The following is a 25,399-nucleotide window of genomic DNA, read 5'->3' on the forward strand; positions in this document are numbered from 1 at the left end:
ATTAGCTCATGCTTACTTTTACCGCATGCCTTTGGTAAGTGCAGGAGTGAGAGGAGGTTTTAAATGAATTAGCGCCCCGGCGGCAATTCAAGGAAATACGGTAAATATATTTTTATATTTATATGTATATAGTTTTAGTATACGTGGGGGAAAATAAGTATTTCCGGTTTTTAAAACACAGCTTTCTCTGTATTTGTACGCGTGGACGCGCAGTAGTCTGTGTGCGCCTTTAAGAGCATCCTCCTCCTCTGTCGTGCACGCGCCTCCATCATCAGAGAATCACGCCAAAGCCTCGCTTTTTTTCCTCCTCCCGCTTCGGTCGACACCAGCTGACATTGCGCCAACACGCCTCGCGTTATCGGACACTTGAATTTTTCTCCCACGGGACATTGATGCATTTTCCCGCACGGGCGCCCTCGTCCTCGTGATTGTCGTCCCGCGCGCATCCCGATCCTGCTGCTCCACGCTGCAAGATGGCCGAGCTCAATCTGGGGAAGGGGCTGACCGCGGGGAAGGTGGCGAGCAACGTCCAGAAGAAGCTGACCAGAGCCCAGGAGAAGGTAAGGAGGCATGAGGCCCGCAGGTGGCAAGTGGCGCACCCCCCCGGCCCGGCCTCCCCACCCCCCCCCACCGCCGAGGCGCAATGACGCGTCACGACCTCCTCGCAGCTCCGATGATGCGTTCAAGGAGGACTCGTCAATTTCCGTGCTCTTCAACATAGGCAACAATGTTATCATCGTGAAAATAATGTAGTAGTAGTAGTTAGTAGTAGTAGTTAGTAATAGTAGTTAGTAGTAGTAGGCCGCTTCTCACGTACTCTGCGTGTGAGGGATGCCGTGGATGTACACCAGAGGGCGCCATAATGTCTCCACTACTATTTACAGCACTGAATACTGTTTTTTTGCTGTTGTTTCAGTGTGCATATTCCACATATTACATGTTGTTATGAAGGTGTCTGTTACTACACTATATATATACTTGCAGTGTGTATATTGTACATATTACATGTTGTTATGAAGGTGTCTGTTACTACACTACATATATACTTGCAGTGTGTATATTGCACATATTGCATGTTGTTATGAAGGTGTCTGTTACTACACTATATATATACTTGCAGTGTGTATATTGTACATATTACATCTTGTTATGAAGGTGTCTGTTACTACACTATATATATACTTGCAGTGTGTATATTGTACATATTACATGTTGTTATGAAGGTGTCTGTTACTACACTATATATATACTTGCAGTGTGTATATTGTACATATTACATCTTGTTATGAAGGTGTCTGTTACTACATTATATATATACTTGCAGTGTGCATATTGTACATATTACATCTTGTTATGAAGGTGTCTGTTACTACACTATATATATACTTGCAATGTGTATATTGCACATATTACATGTTGTTATGAAGGTGTCTGTTACTACACTATATATATACTTGCAGTGTGTAAATTGCACATATTACATGTTGTTATGAAGGTGTCTGTTACTACACTATATATATACTTGCAGTGTGCATATTGCACATATTACATGTTGTTATGAAGGTGTCTGTTACTACACTATATATATACTTGCAGTGTGTATATTGTACATATTACATGTTGTTATGAAGGTGTCTGTTACTACACTATAAACATACTTGCAGTGTGTATATTGTACATATTACATGTTGTTATGAAGGTGTCTGTTACTACACTATATATATACTTGCAGTGTGTATATTGTACATATTACATGTTGTTATGAAGGTGTCTGTTACTACACTATATATATACTTGCAGTGTGTATATTGTACATATTACATGTTGTTATGAAGGTGTCTGTTACTACACTATATATATACTTGCAGTGTGTATATTGTACATATTACATGTTGTTATGAAGGTGTCTGTTACTACACTATATATATACTTGCAGTGTGTATATTGTACATATTACATGTTGTTATGAAGGTGTCTGTTACTACACTATATATATACTTGCAGTGTGTATATTGTACATATTACATGTTGTTATGAAGGTGTCTGTTACTACATGATATATATACTTGCAGTGTGTATATTGTACATATTACATGTTGTTATGAAGGTGTCTGTTACTACACTATATATATACTTGCAGTGTGTATATTGTACATATTACATGTTGTTATGAAGGTGTCTGTTACTACACTACATATATACTTGCAGTGTGTATATTGTACATATTACATGTTGTTATGAAGGTGTCTGTTACTACACTATATATATACTTGCAGTGTGTATATTGTACATATTACATGTTGTTATGAAGGTGTCTGTTACTACACTATATATATACTTGCAGTGTGTATATTGTACATATTACATGTTGTTATGAAGGTGTCTGTTACTACACTACATATATACTTGCAGTGTGTATATTGTACATATTACATGTTGTTATTAGGTGTCTGCTACTGCATTATAAACATACTTGCAGTGTGTATATTGTACATAATACATGTTGTTATGAAGGTGTCTGTTACTATACTATATATATATACTTGCAGTGTGTATATTGTACATATTACATGTTGTTATGAAGGTGTCTGTTACTACACTATATATCTACTTGCTGTGTGTATATTGTACATATTACATATTGTTATGAAGGTGTCTGTTACTACATTGTGTGTGTGTATATATATATATATATATATATATATATTATATATATATATATATATATATATATATACATATACATATACTTGCAGTGTGTATATTCTACATATTACATATTGTTATGAAGATGTCTGTTACTACAATATATACAATATGTACTTGCAGTGTGTATATAAAACATACTACAAATTGTTATGAAGGTGTCTATTACTACATTATATATATACTTGCAGTGTGTATATTGTACATATTACATATTGTTATGAAGGTGTCTGTCACCACATTTTATATATATGTATATATATATATATATATATATATATATATATATATATATATATATATATATATACACACACACACACATATATATATAAATATATATATACACACACACACACATATATATATAAATATATATATAACCACATTATATATATATATATATATATATATATATATATATATATATATAATGTGGTTATATATATATTTATATATATGTGTGTGTGTGTGTATATATATATATATATATATACATATATATATATATATATATATATATATATATATACTTACAGTGTGTATATAAAACATAAACAACGTAAAAGACGTATACAATGAATACTATGCATCGATGAGAGAACTTTCTCCGACTATTATTCATGTCGTGTTGTGTTGTACTTGACAGGTTCTACAGAAGCTTGGCAAAGCTGACGAGACCAAAGACGTTGCTTTCGAGGAGGGAGTCATTAACTTCAACAAGCAATATGTGAGGATCCAGCGAAGGATATCACCTCATTCCCAACATGTGGCACTCGGAGCTGATCCATCAGTCTTCTCATCCTTCTGTTATTTTTCAGACTGAAGGCAGCAAACTCCAGCGGGACCTCAGGGCTTACCTGGAGGCCGTGAAAGGTGAGGAACACACACAACTCATGCGCACCTTGTCCCATCCTCGCTGACGTGTGACGTTTGTGTCCTCAGCCATGCACGAGTCCTCCAAGAACGTGCAGTCCTGTTTGGCCGACATGTACGAGCCAGAGTGGTACGGCAAGAACGAAGTCGATTCCATCGTGGAGGTCAGACACATCTTTCAGTATTGGTATCTTTGAAGTGCTCTTATTGGCAACTGCATGAGATACCAAGTTCCCAGTCACACCAGAACCAATGTAAAGGTTCTGTTTTATGTTCCGTACTTAGGCTAAGAGCGTACAAGAACATTTACATCGCGTTGGACTGGGACGTATTTCTCCTCCAGGCTAGTTAATGAAGAGATGAATGTGTTTCCATGGCTGTAGTCGCCTTGTCCACAAACGGGGCATTGCAAGTTTGTCACTTCAATCAATGATTTGTTGTTCATTATTCTCTTGTAGTAGTAGTGGGGCAGCACGGTGAAACAGGGCTTAGTGCATTTGCCTCACAATACGAAGGTCCTGAGTTCGATCCCGGGCTCAGGGTCTTTCTGTGTAGAGTTTGTATGTTCTCCCCGTGACTGCGTGGGTTCCCTTCGGGTACTCCGGCTTCCTCCCACCTCCAAAGACATGCACCTGGGGATAGGCCCCTCCCACCTCCAGAGACATGCACCTGGGGATAGGTTGATTGGCAACACTAAATGGTTCCTAGTGTGTGAATGTGAGTGTGAATGTTGTCTGTCTATCAGTGTTGGCCCTGTGATGAGGTGGTGACTTGTCCAGGGTGTACCCCGCCTTCTGCCCAAATGCACTCCCCCTCCCCCTCCCCGTCTCCGGTCAACCAGAAAGGGACAAGCGGTAGGAAATGGATGGATGGATAGTTCGTCACCTGAACTCATGACTTAGTCGTTCTAGAGTAGGGAAGGGACTCATATGGCTCCATTCCTGGGTGTATCTCGCGAAAGAGGAAGAGGGGGGTTCATCATTTTGTAGCGCAGTCTGCTAAAACATGCCACTCAACATACCAAAGTCGGAATTGCCACAAAACCCGTTTTAAGATATTTAACATTCACCTTTACATCCGAACTTTATCCATCCAGCCATCCGAGTCTGGGTCGCGGGGGCAGCAGTCTAAGCAGGGAAGTCCCGTCGACCCTGTCCCCGGCCACCTCCTCTAGTTCCACAGGGGGGACACCGAGGCGTTCCCGGGCCAGCTGTCAGACATAGTCCCTCCAGCGTGTCCTAGGTCTGGACAGACCCGAAATACCTCACCAGGGAGGAGTCCAGGAGGCTTCCGTAGTAGATGCCCAAGCCACCAAGGCGTGATGGAACAGCGGCCCTACTCTGAGCCTCTCCCGGGTGACCGAGGTTCTCACTGTATTTCTGAGGGAGATCCCAGACATCCTGCGGAGAAATCTAATTTCTCCCGCTTGTATTCACGACCTTGTCTTTCGTTCATTATCCAAATTCTGTGACCATATATAAGTGTAGGAAAGTAGACTGACCTGTAAATCGAGAGATTCGCCTTCTAGCTCAGCTTTCTCTGCCGATAATGCACCACTCCCTTTGTCAATCCCGCGTTCCATTCTTCCCTCACTCGTGAACAAGACCCTGAGATACTTGAACTCCTCCACTTGAGGCAGAACTTCACTCCCGACCCGGGGGGTGCAGTCCACTGTGGTCTCAGCTTCACACTCGGCTGCAAACCGCCCCAGTAGAACTTGATCCAGCCATCCATTCAAAGCAGTCCAAAGTCTCGTCGACCCTGTCCCCAGCCACCTTCTCTAGTTCCACAGGGGGAAAAACCGAGGCATTCCTGGGCCAGCTGTCAGACATAGTCCCGCCAGCGTGTCCTAGGTCTGGACAGGCCCAAAACACCTCACCAGGGAGGCACCCAACAGGCATCCGTAGTAGATGCCCGGACCACCTAGTTTGGCTCCTCTCCACTCTACTCTGACCGAGCTCCTCACCTTATCTCTGAGGGTGATCCCAGACATCCTGTGGAGAAATCTCATTTCTCCCCCTTGTATTCATGACCTTGTCCTTAGTCATTACCCGGTCACTAAATCTTGTGACCATAAGTAAGGGTAGGAACGTAGACTGACCTGTAAATCGAGAGCTTCGCCTTTCGGCTTAGCTCCCTCTTCACCACAACAGACCAGTACGGTGACCGCATCCCTGCACCAATCTCTCTGTCAATCCCGCATTCCAGTCCTCCCTCACTCGTGAATAAGACCCTGAGATATTTGAACTCCTCCACTTGAGGCAGAACTTCACTCCCGACCCAGGGGGTGCAGTCCACTGTGGTCTCAGCTTCACACTCGGCTGCAAACCGCCCCAGTAGAACTTGATCCAGCCATCCATCCAAAGCAGTCCAAAGTCTCGTCGACCCTGTCCCCAGCCACCTTCTCTAGTTCCACAGGGGGAAAAACCGAGGCGTTCCCCGGCCAGCTGTCAGACATAGTCCCGCCAGCGTGTCCTAGGTCTGGACAGGCCCAAAACACCTCACCAGGGAGGCACCCAACAGGCATCCGTAGTAGATGCCCGGACCACCTAGTTTGGCTCCTCTCCACTCTACTCTGACCGAGCTCCTCACCTTATCTCTGAGGGTGATCCCAGACATCCTGTGGAGAAATCTAATTTCTCTTCCTTGTATTCGTGACCTTGTCCTTAGTCATTACCCGGTCATTAAATCTTGTGACCATAGGTAAGGGTAGGAACGTAGACTGACCTGTAAATCGAGAGCTTCGCCTTTCGGCTTGGCTCCCTCTTCACCACAACAGACCAGTACGGTGACCGCATCCCTGCACCAATCTCTCTGTCAATCCCGCATTCCAGTCCTCCCTCACTCTTAATACTTGAAATCATCCACTTGAGACTGAACCGACCCGGGAGGTGCAGTCCCACATGGCTTCAGCTTCACACTCGGCTGAAAACCGCCCCGGTAGAACTTGATCTCCAAGAATATCTCCAGAAGTTCGACAAAGCTGCCATGAACTCAGCAAAAGTATTTTCACTTTGTATAAGTATAGCATGTTATGACTACAGGCTTGCTTTATGTTCCAGGACTGTGACGAGCTCTGGACTGACTACCACCAGAAGTTGGTCGATCATGCTCTCATCTCCATGGATACATACTTAGGACAGTTTCCTGATATCAAAGTACCTGGCCTGCTCAGTATTGTAGGATGAAATGAAATGACACAAACGCTTATCCGCCATCTCGGTTGTGGCTTTGTTGTTCAGGCTCGTATCGCCAAGAGGGACAGGAAGTTGGTGGATTTTGACAGTGCTAGACACAACTACGCCACTACTCATAAGTCGAAGAAAAAGGACGGCGGTATTAAGATCACCAAGGTAATTGCTTCACAATATTGCACATTCTGTGCCAAACGGTTGTGTTTCTTACTGGCAGCCCTCGTCTTTGTTGGAGAGAGCAACCCCCGGCTGGGCTCAAGGCATCCTGTCTGCACACAACGTTGCCCAGAGCAGCTTGTCCCGGAGCCAGGTACGCCACGCGTGTGTACTTCGAGATGCTTGCAAACATTGAAATATTGGGTGAAAATGTCTGCATCTTTACTTTAGGCCGAAGAGGAGTTGGAGAGAGCTCAGAAGGTGTTTGAGGAAATAAATATTGACTTACAGGAGGAATTACCTTCACTCTGGAACAGGTATTGGGCTTCATTCACAATCCTTCTTAAATACCGACCAGAGAACTGCATGAAACAAATATGCAAAGAGAGTTGTTAGAAGTGTATCACAAAGATGGAATGGAAGAACTTCATTGTCATTGCACCTGAAAAGTACCACCAAACTTTGTTTACAGTACATCCCGTCCAAGGGCGTATATGCAACATGTCCTTGTACTTGGGCAATGACAAGAAAGATCCATCCACACAGTGACAGGGTAGACAGAACAGGGAAGCCTCGTGACAAAGGGTAGTAAAATAGGTAAAGGAGGTGGAAAAAAGCAAAACCCCAACTAAGCTCCTACGGGGACAAGGGGCTCAGTTTGAGACCAGGAAAAAAAAAAACCTTGAACAAAGCATATTAACATATTGCGACCAATGTTCCCTCTGGTTTTTCATGTGTCTGAGCAAACACAAAAACTTCCAGATCCCAGTGTGAACAGACTGTGGCCACACCAGCGTCACACCTGTCCCATAACTAGTTCAATCTTTTATCAGAATAATCTAATAACAGCCGTCATTGTCATTAGATTATTTTCTAATTTAAATGATTTACAATGAAAAAAAAAAAAAAATCTTGTTTTTCATGACCTACAGTATAGGCCAAAAGTTTGGAAACACCTTCTTATTCAATGTTTTGTCTTTATTTCCATGACTATTTACCTTGTAGATTGTCACATCAAAACTATGAATGAACTCAAGTGGAGTTATGTACTACACCAAAAAAGGTGAAATAACTGAAAACAAGTTTTATATTCTACTTTCTTCAAAATAGCCACCCTTTGCTCGGATTACTTTTTTTGCACACTCTTGGCATTCTCTCCATGAGCTTCAAGAGGTAGTCACCTGAAATGGTTTTCACTTCACAGGTGTGCTTGAAGCTCATGAAGAGAATGCCAAGAGTGTAGCATTTTGTGATTAATATCCATAAATGAACATTCTTCATAAATGACAGTAGAATTATCACACTTCCGATTGAGGAGTTTTACTGTAACGAGCTTGCATTTACACTTTGTGTGTAGTGTCGGAGTTGTCCCACTTTTTGTGTGGCCCTAAACGCATCGGTGACAGACGACTAAGAGTTGGTCTTGGCCCAGTTTGTACCACACAAAATGACCAGTTTTGCTAGACGGATGTTTTTTTCTGCTGATGTTTTTGTTGTGGTTACGGCCGAAAATAAAAACGTGTTTTGCTCCGTAAAAGTGATCGATGGAATCGATGTCCTCTTGAAAGCTCTGGAAAGACGTTACGATGAACAGTGTTGAGGATCATTGTTTCATCTGTCACAGGATGGGCGGGGGTGTGTACGTGTGCGGTTTTGTGTAGACGTAGTCCACGGGTGCGTTTGTCCATTGTTCTGGAAGTTGCTCCATTTTTCATCAGCAGAGTGGGTGTTCCAGGTGTCTTTGAAAAGGGGGAAGCGATTCTGTCATTTTCAAACACCGAACTATCTATTAAACAAGACAAGGAGCAAGGAATCAAACAGAGATATGATTTAGTTTAGCTCATGAGGAGAGCGCTTGGTCCCGCACCCTAGTACGGTGTCACCCCACCGCTCTAAGGATGGAGCTCCACGCCTTCTCTTTTATTTGGGCATTTCCTGATTACATAGCAGCAGCTAACGGGAGAGAACTCATTAAGAGCAGTTGCATTGGGTCATAAACAGTTTTTTAAAAAAGTGCTTGGAGCGGTGTCAGGTTTGCCCCCTCTCTGCTCGTAGATTTCGGATCATGATAAGGTCCTTCCTGTGGCTGTCCAAGATCTGAGAAACCGACAAGCCGTCTACCTTTTGCTTAATAAGATCAAAGACAGCTTTTGTCTTCACGCAGGGCAACCTGAACTCATAGCAAACAAGTTGTGTGATAACTTATATACAATTATTCTGACAGATTCAGAGCGTCTTTCGCTGCAATGGTCTCACTGGGGTGTTCCCTGCATGACCAAGCCACGACCATTGCAGAGGGAGCCGAACTGTAGATAAGAACTGTTTTGGTTAGGGTGCGCAAACACGTTCTAATGATTTATGTGCTCTAGTTGTCCCTTCTGGCTGTAAAATTGATCATAATTTCGCCTTGTAGAGCGGAAAGCTTTTCCAAGATGTATTCCAGTTTGCGATTTTGTCCAGAAACCACAGAAAGTCTGCGAGCCCCACATCTTTGCCTGCCCTTCAATCATTGGTAGCAGCTTTAGGGTACCTTGAACGGCTGTCGGCGTCTTCCAATTTGCCCGTACACCAGGGCAACACTTATTCCAAACAACAGGTGTCCAGGTGTAATACCCTAAACCAGGGGTAGGGAACCTATGGCTCGTGAGCCAGATGTGGCTCTTTTGATGACTGCATCTGGCTCTCGGATAAATCTGAGCTGACATTGCTTAACATGATAAGTAATGAATAATTCCACTTGTAATAAGTGTTAAAAATAATGTTCAAAACATAAAACATTCTCATGCATTTTTACTCCATCCATCCGTTTACTACCGCACCTGTTCAAGAAGTTGCGTTAAGAAGTTATTTATTTATTAAACGTTAGTGCGGGGCTTGTCCTCCTGGGGGTTCTTCAGACCACCAAGCACCGACATGAGAGCCCGTTTCAGGGTTACAATATTGTTTTTTTTTCTATAAGTCTCTCAGTTGCTTTCCAGCAATTGTATTTTTCTCTTTTGTTCTCGCTCGCGCTCTGGCTCCAGCCCCAACCCCGTCTCTCCTCCTGGCTGCTGCATATAACAGAGCGACAGGTGATTAGATAACAAGGCTCAGGTGGAGCATCTACGCAGCTCTCGCTGATTTCGAGGCCGGTCCTGGCACATCCCAGCTTGCTGCAGGCCCGCGGGCCACGCCCCCGCCACAGTTAGCTTCAGAATAACAATGTTATTACAAAGAATAAGAGACCCATTATACTCTAGAAATGTTGGTCATACTTAAAAATGCACGTGTTTAGTTGTGTTCAGTGTTAAAGAAAATATTATATGGCTCTTACGGAAATACATTTTAAAATATTTGGCTTTTTGGCTCTCTCAGCCAAAAAGGTTCCCGACCCCTGCCCTAAACCTTTGGAACTGGAGGAAGAAAATACATTCATCATTTATTTTGCCCACACAAGTAAATATGTGTGCTGTCGTGCTAGCTGAGAGGACGCAGAGAAAATGATGACAATTTCAAATGTGACAAAGGCTTATTGTCTTCAAATCTATTCTTGGCAGGGAACAAAATCTGCAATTGCATTGAATTTCCAACTTTTTCTCTCCTTATCTCTGTTGTGCAGTCGTGTGGGGTTTTATGTCAGCACTTTCCAGAGTTTGGCGGGTTTTGAGGAGAAATTTCACAAGGAAATGAGCCGGGTGAGTACCTGTTCCAAAGTACACATGCAACGCAAGTTTTAGTACACACATTAATTGGAAAAATAATTGATCGGCTATTCGTTTGGGCTTACTCAAACCTACCATCCCCTGCTTTCACACTCTTCTGCTGTTTTACTGCAATTTCCTAGACTTTTTCCAGTCGTTAGTATCATTTATTTACAGCATGTGTATTGTCCATGACTCTCAATACCTTCACAATAACAACGTGGGTGTCAACTCTAACGTCTGCCTTTTCCCCCGCTCTGGGCAGTTGGATCAGGATCTACACGACGTCTTGGAGAAACTCGAAGAAACGGACACGGACACGAGCAGGTTAGTGAGAAAAGCAGTTTTTCCCCCCTTTCTGAGTGTCTCCTACTACCAAAGATGTACAGTAGGAAGGGGATTCATACAGCCCTATGCGTGGCAATTTACCTGACACATGAAACGTGATGTATTTTCGCCGCCAAATGGCAGTAGAGTGTTGAAAATCTTAACCTGTCTTTTGTGGGTATTAAAAGCTCGGACCACAGCGTCAGTTAGACTCGGTGTGGTTAATTAATTACCTGAGAAGGGGCGTGTCTCGGCGCGCTGCCAACGGAGGTGCTGGCAGACCCAGCTGCCGGAGAAAAGCGGGTGCCAGCCCTTGCCGTGATGAATAAGTTAAGAATGGTAACTTTTAGATTGACTAAGGTCTGACATGTTTAGTAACTTTACCAGTGGCGGAAGCCAGACCAAGATGGCGGTGCGTAACTGACAAGCTGGATGTAACACACTCCCGGACTTTGTAATTGGTCAAAACAGTGGAAGGCGGGGCTTCGAAATAAAAACAATAACAAGATTTCGGGGCTGTAAATGTAATTTTGAAATGATGATATCCTGGCTGATCTACCGTTATCAGTTATAGAGGTACTGGAAAAGAAGATGATTTATTCATGCCTTTTGACATATCAGGGCCATTTAATGATGACTTGACATGAAATTAATACATATGGCTCCTTTAAAGTATACTGTACAATCTTTCAATTAGACATAGTAATGATACTGTACATTTTACATTATTTGTAAGCTTGTGTTTGCAAATGCATTGTAATTGTTTATTATTTTCAGCATAAAGTCCTGTGTTTTCTACGTATTACAACCATAGTTATTTAGGTTATCTACCGATTTTTGTGGTTTGTACTGCATTTGCTACTGTGATCAACTGTTTTTCATTTTACGCTGTTTTTTAACAATTGCATGTCGTGGTTTTTACGCTGATTTCATACAAATCCCTTCCCTACTGTACTATAATGGATTTGTACCGAAGGTCTTCATCTATATTTGATGCATAAGTACATTTGAATAATGAGATAGTTTAGTTTTTCCACTTTGAAGCACATTTCTTTCCCCAAATCAGGTTTTGTCTCTTTATTTATGATGGCCGGACCAATACACCACATTTTACAAAAGGTGTTCGGCGTATTTGCAAACCCAGTGACATGCATGAATTAATCTGAGGCCACCCCTGAACCTCCGTTGCAGAAAGACAGGTAGCAGCTTATCGGCAGCGGCAAATAGGAGGTAACCAGCAAGGAAGGTGGTAACCATGGTGACATGTCTGTTGTCTGTCTGTCCACATGTCTGTACTGTATGTCAGGTTCTGACAGAATCCTGGCTTGGTTCACACACACCTGCTTGTTGGAAAGAGCGTGGCGCACTCAGAGCTGTAAATATCAACAAGTTGGACATGGACTTACATCATTTTGGTGGAATTCCTTCAAAAAGCAACTAAAGTGACGTTATACACACACACACACACACACACACACACACACACACACACACACACACACACACACATATACATATATATACACACATATATATATATACACACACATGTATACATATATACCCACATGTATATGCACACATATATATACACACGTATATATATATACACACACACACGCATATAAATACACACACACACACACACACACATATATATATATATACACATATATACACATAAACACACACACATATATACATGTATACACACATATATACACACATGTATATGTATGTATATACATACACTCATAAGTACACCCATATATACATATATATATAGATATACACATATACTGTATATACACACATATATACATGTATACACACATATATACACACATACATATATATACATATATACACACATATATATGTATACACACACATATATACATATATACACACACATATATACACACATACATATATATACATATATACACACATATATATGTATACACACATATATATACACACACATATATGTATATGTATACATATATATATACATATATATTTACACATACACACATAAATACACCCATATATACATATATACACACACATATATATACCCATATATACATACATATACTGTATATACACACATATGTACATGTATACACACACAATAATACACACACCTATTCTGTATATACACATATATACATATATACACACATATATAAACACACATATATATATATATATATATATATATATACACACACATATACACATATATACACACACATGTATGTATATATATATATTCATATATACACACACACATATATATGCACACACACACACACACACACACAAACACACACACACACACACACACACACACACACACACAAACACACACACACACACACACACACAGATATATATATATACACATACTGTATATACACACAATTTTTCATATATACACACATATACTGTATATACAAACATATATACATATACACACACATATATACATACACATAATTATACGTATATACACATTAACACACATATATACACACATGTTTTTATATACATATACACACACATATACTGTATATACACACATATATGCATATATATGTACACACACATAAATACATATATACACACATATATATACATATATACACATATGCTGTATATATATACACACATATATATAATATATATATTATATATATTATATAAATATATATACAATATATTATGTTAAGCCGTTGCTGTAGCTTGTTTACTCGTGGTGTTCCTCAAGGCTCCTTTTAAATCCCATTTTTGTTCTTCTATTTAATTCTAAAGGGGACCTGCACTTGTAATTTTATTTTTTGGAATTGTGTCCATCATACACAAACCTTATGTGAGACAAGAACACATGTTTTTCTTATTTTTTTTTGAGAACTTCTTACTTGTACTTAAACGCTAGCAAACGTCAGGTAACAAGGGAGCTAATTGGATTCACTCTATTCTGCCTACTCAGATCTAGACTATGAAATACACATATTTTCAAATAATTACTTGCTTGTAACGCAGGTGACAAAGTCAACTGTTTATCTGCACCAGGTAGCTCATTTTGACCGGAATTTAACTTGACAAAATGTTCAGTGCATGCTCAGTGGCGCTGGGTATGCCGAGCGTGCTAGCTACCGAGCTAAAAGCCCAGGCTATAGAAATGAATGAATTAATTTATATTATGTTCTACATATGGTGAATGTTTACATTCACCTTGGAGAAAGCAAACCACCAGGTTTAGTTAAATAATGGTTGAGCTCATATTTGAGTTGAGCTCCAGAGATTCGGCAATAAATTCAGACTTCGGAATGCAAAAGTGATAGCTCTATCCTGGAGGAGAGAGTCCGTGCTTATCTTAACGTCAACTTCCAAGTTATGGTATACATCTGTTGTCATCCAAGCCCCCTACACACAAACATCTCTTTACACGGTCAGGTTGTACTCTCCTGAATTAACACACACCCAGACAGAGAAAGAAGGAATATAAGCCTGTGGTTCGGCTCCTCCAAGTTAGGAGTGCCTCATTTTTTTTGTACCTGACCTCCTCCAGGTACTGCAGTCCTGTATAAGGACACTAGCTTGTAATAAAGCAACTTTTGGATCTGTAAAGCGTTCAAAGAGTAAAGCGTTCGAAAGAGACGTTCTCCGACATCTCTTTTGATCCAGCTGCACTGCCGTGTCGCCCTTTTGTCCGGACGAGGATGACAAGACCAGAAATATACATCACTTATCAACCCGATGTAGAGATTTATGTCGACCACAATGGAGTATTTTAAACGTAGATCAGAGTCATAAGTTAGGAGTGCCTCATTATTTTTGACCTGACCTCCTCCAGGTACTGCAGTCCTGTATAATGACACTCGCTTGTAATAAAGCAACTTTTGGTTGCCGTGTCACCCTTCTGTCCAGACGAGGATGACAAGACCAGAAATATACATCACTTATCAACCCGATGTAGAGATTTATGTCGACCACAATGGAGTATTTTAAACGTAGATCAGAGTCATAAGCTAGGAGTGCCTCATTATTTTTGACCTGACCTCCTCCAGGTACTGCAGTCCTGTATAATGACACTCGCTTGTAATAAAGCAACTTTTGGTTGCCGTGTCACCCTTCTGTCCGGACGAGGATGACAAGACCAGAAATATACATCACTTATCAACCCGATGTAGAGATTTATGTCGACCACAATGGAGTATTTTAAACGTAGATCAGAGTCATAAGTTAGGAGTGCCTCATTATTTTTGACCTGACCTCCTCCAGGTACTGCAGTCCTGTGTAATGACACTCGCTTGTAATAAAGCAACTTTTGGTTGCCGTGTCACCCTTCTGTCCAGACAAGGATGACAAGACCAGAAATATACATCACTTATCACCCCGATGTAGAGATTTATGTCGACCACAATGGAGTATTTTAAACGTAGATCAGAGTCATAAGTTAGGAGTGCCTCATTATTTTTGACCTGACCTCCTCCAGGTACTGCAGTCCTGTATAATGACACTCGCTTGTAATAAAGCAACTTTTGGATCAGTAAAGCGTTCAAAGAGTAAAGCATTCAAAAGAGACGATCTCCGACATATCTTCTGATCCAGCTACACTGCCGTGTCGCCCTTCTGTCCGGACGAGGATGACAAGACCAGAAATATACATCACTTATCAACCCAATGTAGAGATTTATGTCGACCACAATGGAGTATTTTAAACGTAGATCAGAGTCATAAGTTAGGAGTGCCTCATTATTTTTGACCTGACCTCCTCCAGGTACTGCAGTCCTGTATAATGACACTCGCTTGTAATAAAGCAACTTTTGGATCAGTAAAGCGTTCAAAGAGTAAAGCGTTCGAAAGAGACGTTCTCCGACATCTCTTTTGATCCAGCTGCACTGCCGTGTCACCCTTCTGTCCGGACGAGGATGACAAAACTAGAAATATACATCACTTATCAACCCGATGCAGAGATTTATGTCGACCACAATGGAGTATTTTAAACGTAAATCGGAGTCATAAGTTAGGAGTGCCTCATTATTTTTGACCTGACCTCCTCCAGGTACTGCAGTCCTGTATAATGACACTCGCTTGTAATAAAGCAACTTTTGGATCAGTAAAGCGTTCAAAGAGTAAAGCATTCAAAAGAGACGATCTCCGACATATCTTCTGATCCAGCTACACTGCCGTGTCGCCCTTCTGTCCGGACGAGGATGACAAGACCAGAAATATACATCACTTATCAACCCGATGTAGAGATTTATGTCGACCACAATGGAGTATTTTAAACGTAGATCACAGTCATAAGTTAGGAGTGCCTCATTATTTTTGACCTGACCTCCTCCAGGTACTGCAGTCCTGTGTAATGACACTCGCTTGTAATAAAGCAACTTTTGGTTGCCGTGTCACCCTTCTGTCCGGACGAGGATGACAAGACCAGAAATACACATCACTATCAACCCGATGTCGAGATTTATGTCGACCACAATGGAGTATTTTAAACACAGATCAGTGTCATAAGTTAGGAGTGCCTCATTATTTTGACCTGACCTCCTCCAGGTACTGCAGTCCTGTATAATGACACTCGCTTGTAATAAAGCAACTTTTGGTTGCCGTGTCACCCTTCTGTCCGGACGAGGATGACAATCAATCAATCAATCAATGTTTATTTATATATCCCCAAATCACAAATGTCTCAAAGGACTGCACAAATCATTACGACTACAACATCCTCGGAAGAACCCACAAAAGGGCAAGGAAAACTCACACCCAGTGGGCAGGGAGAATTCACATTCAGTGGGACGCCAGCGACAATGCTGACTATGAGAAACCTTGGAGAGGACCTCAGATGTGGGCAACCCCCCCCCTCTAGGGGACCGAAAGCAATGGATGTCGAGCGGGTCTAACATGATACTGTGAAAGTTCAATCCATAGTGGCTCCAAGACAGCAGTGAGAGTCCCGTCCACAGGAAACCATCTCAAGCGGATCAGCAGCGTAGAGATGTCCCCAACCGATACAGGCGAGCGGTCCATCCTGGGTCCCGACGAGCGGTCCATCCTGGGTCTCGACTCTGGACAGTCAGTACTTCATCCATGGTCATCGGACCGGACCCCCTCCACAAGGGAGGGGGGGACATAGGAGGAAGAAAAGAAGCGGCAGATCAACTGGTCTAAAAAGGAGGTCTATTTAAAGGCTAGAGTATACAGATGAGTTTTAAGATGAGACTTAAATGCACAGAAATACACATCACTATCAACCCGATGTCGAGATTTATGTCGACCACAATGGAGTTTTTGAAACGCAGATCAGAGTCATTTTAACAGTTGGTTTGTTTGGACCTAGCTTTGGTTTGGGATGGTTACATTATTCATGTTCCCAGTGCGTGTGAACAGTACGTCCATCTCTTTCAATATCTGCAGCTCTGAGGCGTCTGTCCGCTTTCTGTGTTCTTTACGACGGATTATGCCGCTCACGCTGCACTTTTTGCGCGGATTAACCGCGGCACGCGCGTAGCCTGCTTGCATGGGAGGGCGAGAATGGAGGAAGGGACGGAGGCTCACTTCTCTTGCATGCCAGCTCTCGCGGGAACAGCCTCATGCATGCGTGGCAACTCTCTCGGTGGCTTTTCGCTCACTTGCGTCTCACTCTGTGATCTGTTTCTCTCCTCTGCCCGCCCAGTGGCGCCGATGACTCCAACCACACTCTCAAACCAGGACCGCCCCCGATTCCGAAATCCCCGTCCAAAGTAAAACATTTTTTTCGTGTTGCCAATACTCAAGAGTTGCAAAGGAATGTGTTTAAAATGTTTTCCTTGCAGCTAAGGCCGGCGGTGCCTCCTCCACCCAAGGTCACCCCGTCCAAGGAGATGAAGACGGAGAACATCATCGGCCTGTTCGGTTCTGCAGCAAACCCTGATATTAGCGTCACATCCCCGACAGAGGTTTGTGTCTATTGTGTCAACAAAGTGCTTCGATTTGACTGACGTCACGTCCCGCCCATTGAATGCGTGTGGTGGTCAAGCTAGCTCTGTTCTCAATGGGTACTTGGCGCCATTTATGTCATGAACCGTTGCCCGGAACATGTTTTCTTTAGTTTTGGACTCCCTCAGTTCCTGTTTTGGTTTGTGTTTTAGTTGCCATGACTGTAGATTTTTTTCACCTGCCTCTGATTATTGTTCGGGACGCTCACCTGCTCCCGGGCACTAATCCATTGCACCAGTCGCCCACATCTGCGGTCCTATGCAAGGTTTCTCATTGTCCCATTGGGTGGAGTTTTTCCTTGTCCTGATGTGGGATCTGAGCCGAGGACGTGGAGGATGGTCTTTGTGGCTTGTGCAGCCCTTTGAGACAGTCGTGATTTAGGGCTATATAAGTAAACATCGATTGATTGATTGATTGATAATCAGAGAGCTACTTATTCCCGTTGTTCGTGCAACACATCACGTTGCGTATTCCTGATTCCTGATCTAAGCTTTGCCTTTTGTTTTCTCGCTCATATGCTTAGTGTTCAAGGGCCTCACGGTGGCAGAGGGGTTAGTGCGTCTGCCTCACAATACGAAGTTCCTGCAGTCCTGGGTTCAAATCCAGGCTCGGGATCTTTCTGTGTGGAGTTTGCATGTTCTCCCCGTGAATCCGTGGGTTCCCTCCGGGTACTCCGGCTTCCTCTCACCTCCAAAGACATGCACCTGGGGATAGGCTCCTCCCACCTGCAAAGACATGCACCTGGGGATAGGCCCCTCCCACCTCCAAAGACATGCACCTGGGGATAGGTTGATTGGCAACACTAAATTGGCCCTAGTGTGTGAATGTTGTCTGTCTATCTGTGTTGGCCCTGTGATGAGGTGGTGACTTGTCCAGGGTGTACCCCGCCTTCCGCCCGATTGTAGCTGAGATAGGCGCCAGCGCCCCCCGCGACCCCAAAAGGGAATAAGCGGTAGAAAATGGATGGATGGATGCTTAGCGTTCCTTGTTAGCTATTCCGTTAGCTTCCCGTGCTATAGGCACGCTTGTTTTATTTGTATCCCGCGCGATTTATGGAAAATAAACCACCTTGCCTTAGGGAGTTCCGTCTGCATCCTGGGAGAACTATCCCAATCGGGAAAATGTAGCCTTTCTTACAGAAAAAAATGCCAAATGCCCATGTTTTTTGGGGCCGTACGATTCGTTCAAAACGAGAAAAGGATAAACATTTCTTCAGAGTTCTTTGAGAGGTAATCGAAAAGGGCGTTAAGAGTGCAAGATTTTACCAGACGACGACAAGAAAATCATGCAACTCACAATCCGGAGTCAACGAACGCACGAGTTTGCAGTGATCACTCCGTTAAAAAGTTTGTTTGACATACTTTTTACTATCTTTTATCTTGATATTATTTGTATTTCTTAAACAAGTGTTTGCTTCGAATGTTTCGAAAAGCACCAACACGCCGAGTCTAAATAAAATAAATCGAATGTGAGCAAAACCTAAAAGGGTTAAGTTTTTACCAAAGTCAACCAATGATCCGTTCAGCACGTACACAATATTTGACTATAGTTTGGTTTTTATTGTCATCTATAGTTATATTTTGATTTAAAATAAATCATAAATGAATTTTCAGCATGTACACAATGTTGGCATTTTTAATTATATTTTGATAATTGAACTAAATGAAACCTTCAGCACATACACAATGTGAACATATGTAGGTATATTTTGATAAACAATCATAAATAAATCTTTCCGCACAAACACAATGATGACATCAATAGTCAAATTTTTGTTGACATCTAAAGTTATATTTTGATAATTGAACCAAATGAAACCTTCAGCACATACACAATGATAAATAAATGATAAATGGGTTGTACTTGTATGGCGCTTTTCTACCTTCAAGGTACTCAAAGCGCTTTGACACTACTTCCACATTTACCCATTCACACACTGATGGAGGGAGCTGCCATGCAAGGCGCCAACCAGCACCCATCAGGAGCAAGGGTGAAGTGTCTTGCTCAGGACACAACGGACGTGACGAGGTTGGTACTAGGTGGGATTTGATGCAGGGACCCTCGGGTTGCACACGGCCACTCCCCCACTGCGCCACGCCGTGTATGATGACATCTATAGTCAAATTTTTGTTGACATCTAAAGTTATATTTTGATAAACAATCATAAATGAATCTTTCAGCACGTACACAATGTTGACATCTATAGTTATATTTTGATAATTGAACCAAATGAAACCTTCAGCACATACAAAATGTGAACATATACAGTTTTATTTTGATAAACAATCATAAATGAATCTTTCAGCACGTACACAATGTTCAATCAATCAATCAATGTTTATTTATATAGCCCTAAATCACAAGTGTCTCAAAGGGCTGCACAAGCCACAACGACATCCGCGGTACAGAGCGCACATTAGAGCAAGGAAAAACTCACCCCAGTGGGACGTCGATGTGAATGACTAAGAGAAACCTTGGAGAGGACCGCATACGTGAGACCGTACGCAATGGACGTCGAGTGGGTCTGACATAATATTGTGTTGTTGACATCTATAGTTACATTTTGATAAACAATCATAAAAGAATCTTTCAGCACGTACACAATGTTGACATCTATTGTTATATTTTGATAAATAATCATAAAATAATCTTTCAGCACGTACACAATGTTGACATCTATAGGATCAATTGGATGATGTCTTCTCACGCTGTCTCTCTCTTTTCTGTTTCCCCTGCAGCCGACCAACTGGGACTCCTGGGTAAGCCAATCAACTCCAACAACAACAACTGCATATTAATGTTAAAGAGTGGCCATTTTGTTTTGTACCCATTGTGTAAGCGCCATTGCCATACTTTTACCCAGCATGTTTCCCCCGAGCATGATGCCATATTGCTCCATATTTCTTTAGTTTTCATTTGCGTTTCCCAAATCTCTTTGTGCATTATCTGCAATGTTTGATGTCCGAGCACTAAAACCATTGCGTATTTCCTTGAATTGCCGCCGGGGCGTTAATTCATTTATAACCTCTTCTCACTCCGGCGCTTACCAAAGGCATGCGGTAAATTTAGGCCTGCCCTTATAAATTTGAGTGTGATGTAAGGATACCATCATGAAAAGCACATTTAATAAAAAAAACATTATTATGGTCTTACCTTTACTTATAAATGAAGTCCATGCGCAGCTCCTTCTGATCAAAAGCATCCATAACTTGTTTATAGAAGTCTTCCTTATCTTTCTTCAGTTTTAAAAGTCTCTCTGTCTCGATGGAGATCTTCCTTTATTACCTCCTGCTTCCATTGAAAGTCCAGTTTAGAAAACTGTTTTATTTTAGATATGTAATCCTCCATGTTAAAAGTGCAAGCGAGAGGAAAAACTAAAGGATCGCTGCTCACTCTTGCTGCTTGTTGTCACTTCTTCTGCAGCCGAGTAGTCGCAAGAAGGATCACTAGCGCCCTCTACCACCAGGAGGCGGGAGTCATTTAATGACTCATATTTGACACACGCAGCTACGGTATATTAATAAAACATAGCTGCTTACTGTTCTTTTTAGCATATTCAATAGCTCTTAATCTTCTTCCCTTTATGCGATTTCAAATGATTGAAATCGGCCTCCTCCATTTTGAAAATGATGACAGGTGAAGTGTCACTCGTGACGTGACGAGTTTGACCCGGCGGAAATTCTAGACGTGCTAATTATTTGGCGAAACGAGTTTGATCCGGTGGAAATTCTAGACATGCGTCAATAAAAATAATATTTTGCGAAACGAGTTTGACCCGGCGTTAATCCTGAGCCGGCGGTAATGCTAAGCATGCGCTAATTAATTCTAGGCAGGTGCATACTATATACCCGGCGGCAATTCAAGGAAATACGGTAGCACAAATAGAGCTTGGGAATAAGTCAATTCAGTTTCAAACATTTAGTTTTTTATCATTGAGTGTACTATTCAGCTATAAATGTCCACAAATGCAAATATTTGGAACTGAATTGAGCTTATGTTTGAGTCCCTGTTGGTTACGCTGAGGTAGCACACAGGGAACGGTTGCAATCAAGGGAAGTTGCTCATCTTTTTCGGGCCATGAAAGGAGAACATTGTGGGCAGCTTCACCGAGCCTTGCTTGCAACGCAGCCCGACTGTCACTTCTGTAAGAGCCATGTGTCTCCAAGACCTTCTCCAGGCAAACATTTCACCATGGAATGACACCTCTGCTCTTACAAAGTCCCGCCCCCGCCCCCGTCCTCCATGTGACCATAGAATAGAACCATGCCGATCTCACGCAGAAGAGCCAGCATCCAGCTTCTGATGAAAAAAGTCTTCCTCTTCCTTTGCTTTTTTTCCTAACCTCTTCAACCCTCGACCTGTTTTTCACAAGTTTACAACACATTTAAATTTTGGGTAAAATAGCTTTGTTGGATCTTTTTGTACATCATATGCATTAAAAAGTCCCACGTAGGCCACCAGAGATCCTAGCTATGGGAAATGAGCCAAACACGTTAAGCTTGGTCTTGACCACAGGATGCAGAGAGAGGAGGCGATGTGCTGGTTAAATAAAATATTTTAAGGGGGACTACACTTTAAAAAAAAAAACGTTTGCCTATCATTCACAATCCTTATGTGAGATGAGAACACATATGTTTTTCTTCTTTTTTGAAATAAATTCTAACGTGTAAATTAATGCTAGCAAAGTTCAAGGAACAATGTAGTGAAGGGGATTCGCTCTATAAATTGCTCTTTTTTATATACACGCTGTAAGTATATATGTCATGTAGTAACATTCATAATAACATGTAATATATACATAATGTAAGTATATATGTCATGTAGTAACATTCATAATAACATGTAATATATACATGATGTAAGTACAGTATATATTTCATTTAGTCACATTAATAATAACATGTAATATATACATGATGTAAGTATATATGTAGTATCTAGTAACATTCATAATAACATGTAATATATACATGATGTAAGTATATATGTCATGAAGTAACATTCATAATAACATGTAATATATACATGATGTAAGTACTGTATATATGTAGTATCTAGTAACATTCATAATAACATGTAATATATACATGATGTAAGTATATATGTCATGTAGTAACATTCACAATAACATGTAATATATTCATGATGTAAGTAAATATGTAGTATCTAGTAACATTCATAATAACATGTAATATATACATGATGTAAGTATATATGTAGTATCTAGTAACATTCATAATAACATGTAATATATACATGATGTAAGTATATATGTCATGTAGTAACATTCATAATAACATGTAATATATACATGATGTAAGTATATATGTCATGTAGTAACATTCACAATAACATGTAATATATTCATGATGTAAGTAAATATGTAGTATCTAGTAACATTCATAATAACATGTAATATATACATGATGTAAGTATATATGTCATGTAGTAACATTCATAATAACATGTAATATATACATGATGTAAGTATATATGTAGTATCTAGTAACATTCATAATAACATGTAATATATACATGATGTAAGTATATATGTAGTATCTAGTAACATTCATAATAACATGTAATATATACATGATGTACTATAACAGAAAAAAATTCATAGATTTTTGCTGTTTTTGAATCGATTAATAATCGTTTCAAATAAAAATCGCGATTAATCTGAAAATCCTTTTTTTTTTTTTACACCCAGCATACCTTAACTACATTGCTTTATTCTTTAACATTACCCTAATCATTTCACAACAACATTCGATTTAATTATAAGACTTAAGCCAGGGGTCCCCAAACTCTTTGACTCGGGGGCCGCATTGGGTTAAAAAAATTTGGCTGGGGTCGAGCTATATATATATATATACATATATATATATATATATATATACATATACATACATACATATATATATATATATATATGTATGTATATATATATATATATACATACATACATACATATATATATATATATATATATATATATATATATATATATATATAATCTGGCAAGCTTCTGACCACTCTTCTTTACAAAATTAGTGCAGTTCAGCCAAATGTGTTGGTTTTCTGACATGAACTTGTTTCTTCAGCATTGTCCACACGTTTAAGTCAGGACTTTGGGAAGGCCATTCTAAAACCTTCATTCTAGCCTGATTTAGCCATTCCTTTATCACTTTTGACCTGTGTTTGGGGGTCATTGTCCTGTTGTAAAATAAAAAATAATGAAAAAATAAATAAATAAAATTAAATAAAAAAGTAATCTAATTTTTTTTTTTTAACTTGGGACTTCCCGCAGGCCGGGTTTTGGACGCTGGCGGGCCGTATGCGTATTTTGGGGACCCCTGATCTACATCAACAATAGGATTTGTCTGAGTGGCGGGACAGGAAAGATAAAAAAAAAAAAAGTAAAAAAAATTACGTAGAATTTAGCTTTTTTTGAATCGATGAAAATTCATTCAAAATAAAAATCGGCATTGATCTGAAAATCTTTTTGTTTGACACCCAGCATACTCTACCTAGTTTGCTTTACTCTTTAACATTCCCCTAATGATTTACCAACCCAGCCTCGAGGTACAAAAATGTCTAATGACCTCTGACCCCTCAAAACCCGACCCCCGCCCCTTAGCCAGAGGACGGCAGTGCCCAGGAAGAAGAGCCCGCCCAGGTGCGCTATGACCCCGTGGCGGCCGCTACGGAGGCCTGGGATGACGACGGCGCCGAGCCCGTCCGCTACGACCCCATAGCCGCAGCCTCGGAGGGCTGGGGCGACGACGGAAGCCAAGCGGCCCCCTACCACCACCACCACGAGGAATGGGGCGATGACGAGGTCCGTGACCACCGGGAGGGCGCGGTGGAGGACGGGGGTACGCCCGTGGCGGAGGACGAGCCTAGCGAGAGTCCCGCGGAGGCTCCGGTCGACGCTGGCGAAGAGGAAGCGCCCCCGGCTAATGAAGAGGATCAGGTAACCCGGGAGATGCATCTGGATGGATGAAGGAGGGCGGATGCATCAGATCTGGAGGAGGTTTGGGGCGGTAACAAAAAGGCAAAAAAATGCGAGCGGTGCCAACGTCGACTTTGTCTGACAGCTAAGCACACCTTGCTATTGAAAATGCTTATTCTGCATCCTCTGCTTGTCTCGTCGTCTGTCTCGTCTCTCGCCTAATCTTCCGGAAAGAATAAAATGAAAGAAATAAATCTTCCGTGGGCTGGGATCACGTGTGAACTCTGGTGTGTTTGTGGTCTCAGGGAGAGGAGGCGGAGGAAGCAGCCCCCGCCGAGGAATCAGCGGCGGCGGCCGCAGAAGAAGAGACGGCGTCGGAGGAGGTGAGTACGGCGGAACTGATCTTGGACGACAAGAAAGATGAGCGGCATGTGGTGAGCACGCCCATCTCAGTGTGGATTTGGCATGCTCTTGTGCTTGATTGTTTTTTTGGGGGGGTTGTGTACTCC

General features: G+C 41.4%; 1 protein-coding gene across 3 annotated transcripts in view; it reads left to right on the top strand.

Annotated features, from left to right (window-relative positions):
• The first annotated feature begins 253 nt into the window (after positions 1–253).
• LOC133564140 (myc box-dependent-interacting protein 1) overlaps positions 254–25,399 on the top strand; it is a 28,625-nt gene continuing 3,479 nt past the window's right edge. Inside the window, exons 1-16 of one of the 3 annotated variants that reach the window (XM_061918273.1) lie at positions 254–560; positions 3,356–3,436; positions 3,528–3,582; positions 3,652–3,746; positions 6,645–6,740; positions 6,825–6,935; positions 6,994–7,086; positions 7,164–7,249; positions 10,531–10,606; positions 10,878–10,939; positions 12,131–12,169; positions 17,634–17,700; positions 17,773–17,895; positions 20,674–20,694; positions 24,576–24,911; positions 25,196–25,273. In XM_061918273.1, coding sequence (XP_061774257.1) covers positions 474–560; positions 3,356–3,436; positions 3,528–3,582; positions 3,652–3,746; positions 6,645–6,740; positions 6,825–6,935; positions 6,994–7,086; positions 7,164–7,249; positions 10,531–10,606; positions 10,878–10,939; positions 12,131–12,169; positions 17,634–17,700; positions 17,773–17,895; positions 20,674–20,694; positions 24,576–24,911; positions 25,196–25,273 — 1,506 coding nt within the window. In that variant the 5' untranslated portion in view covers positions 254–473. The remainder of the gene's footprint in view (positions 561–3,355; positions 3,437–3,527; positions 3,583–3,651; positions 3,747–6,644; positions 6,741–6,824; positions 6,936–6,993; positions 7,087–7,163; positions 7,250–10,530; positions 10,607–10,877; positions 10,940–12,130; positions 12,170–17,633; positions 17,701–17,772; positions 17,896–20,673; positions 20,695–24,575; positions 24,912–25,195; positions 25,274–25,399) is intronic. The other 2 variants (XM_061918275.1, XM_061918274.1) reach the window with 2 other exon arrangements.

The sequence above is a fragment of the Nerophis ophidion genome, linkage group LG13 (genome assembly GCF_033978795.1).
Source record: "Nerophis ophidion isolate RoL-2023_Sa linkage group LG13, RoL_Noph_v1.0, whole genome shotgun sequence".
Taxonomy (NCBI): Eukaryota; Metazoa; Chordata; class Actinopteri; order Syngnathiformes; family Syngnathidae; genus Nerophis; species Nerophis ophidion.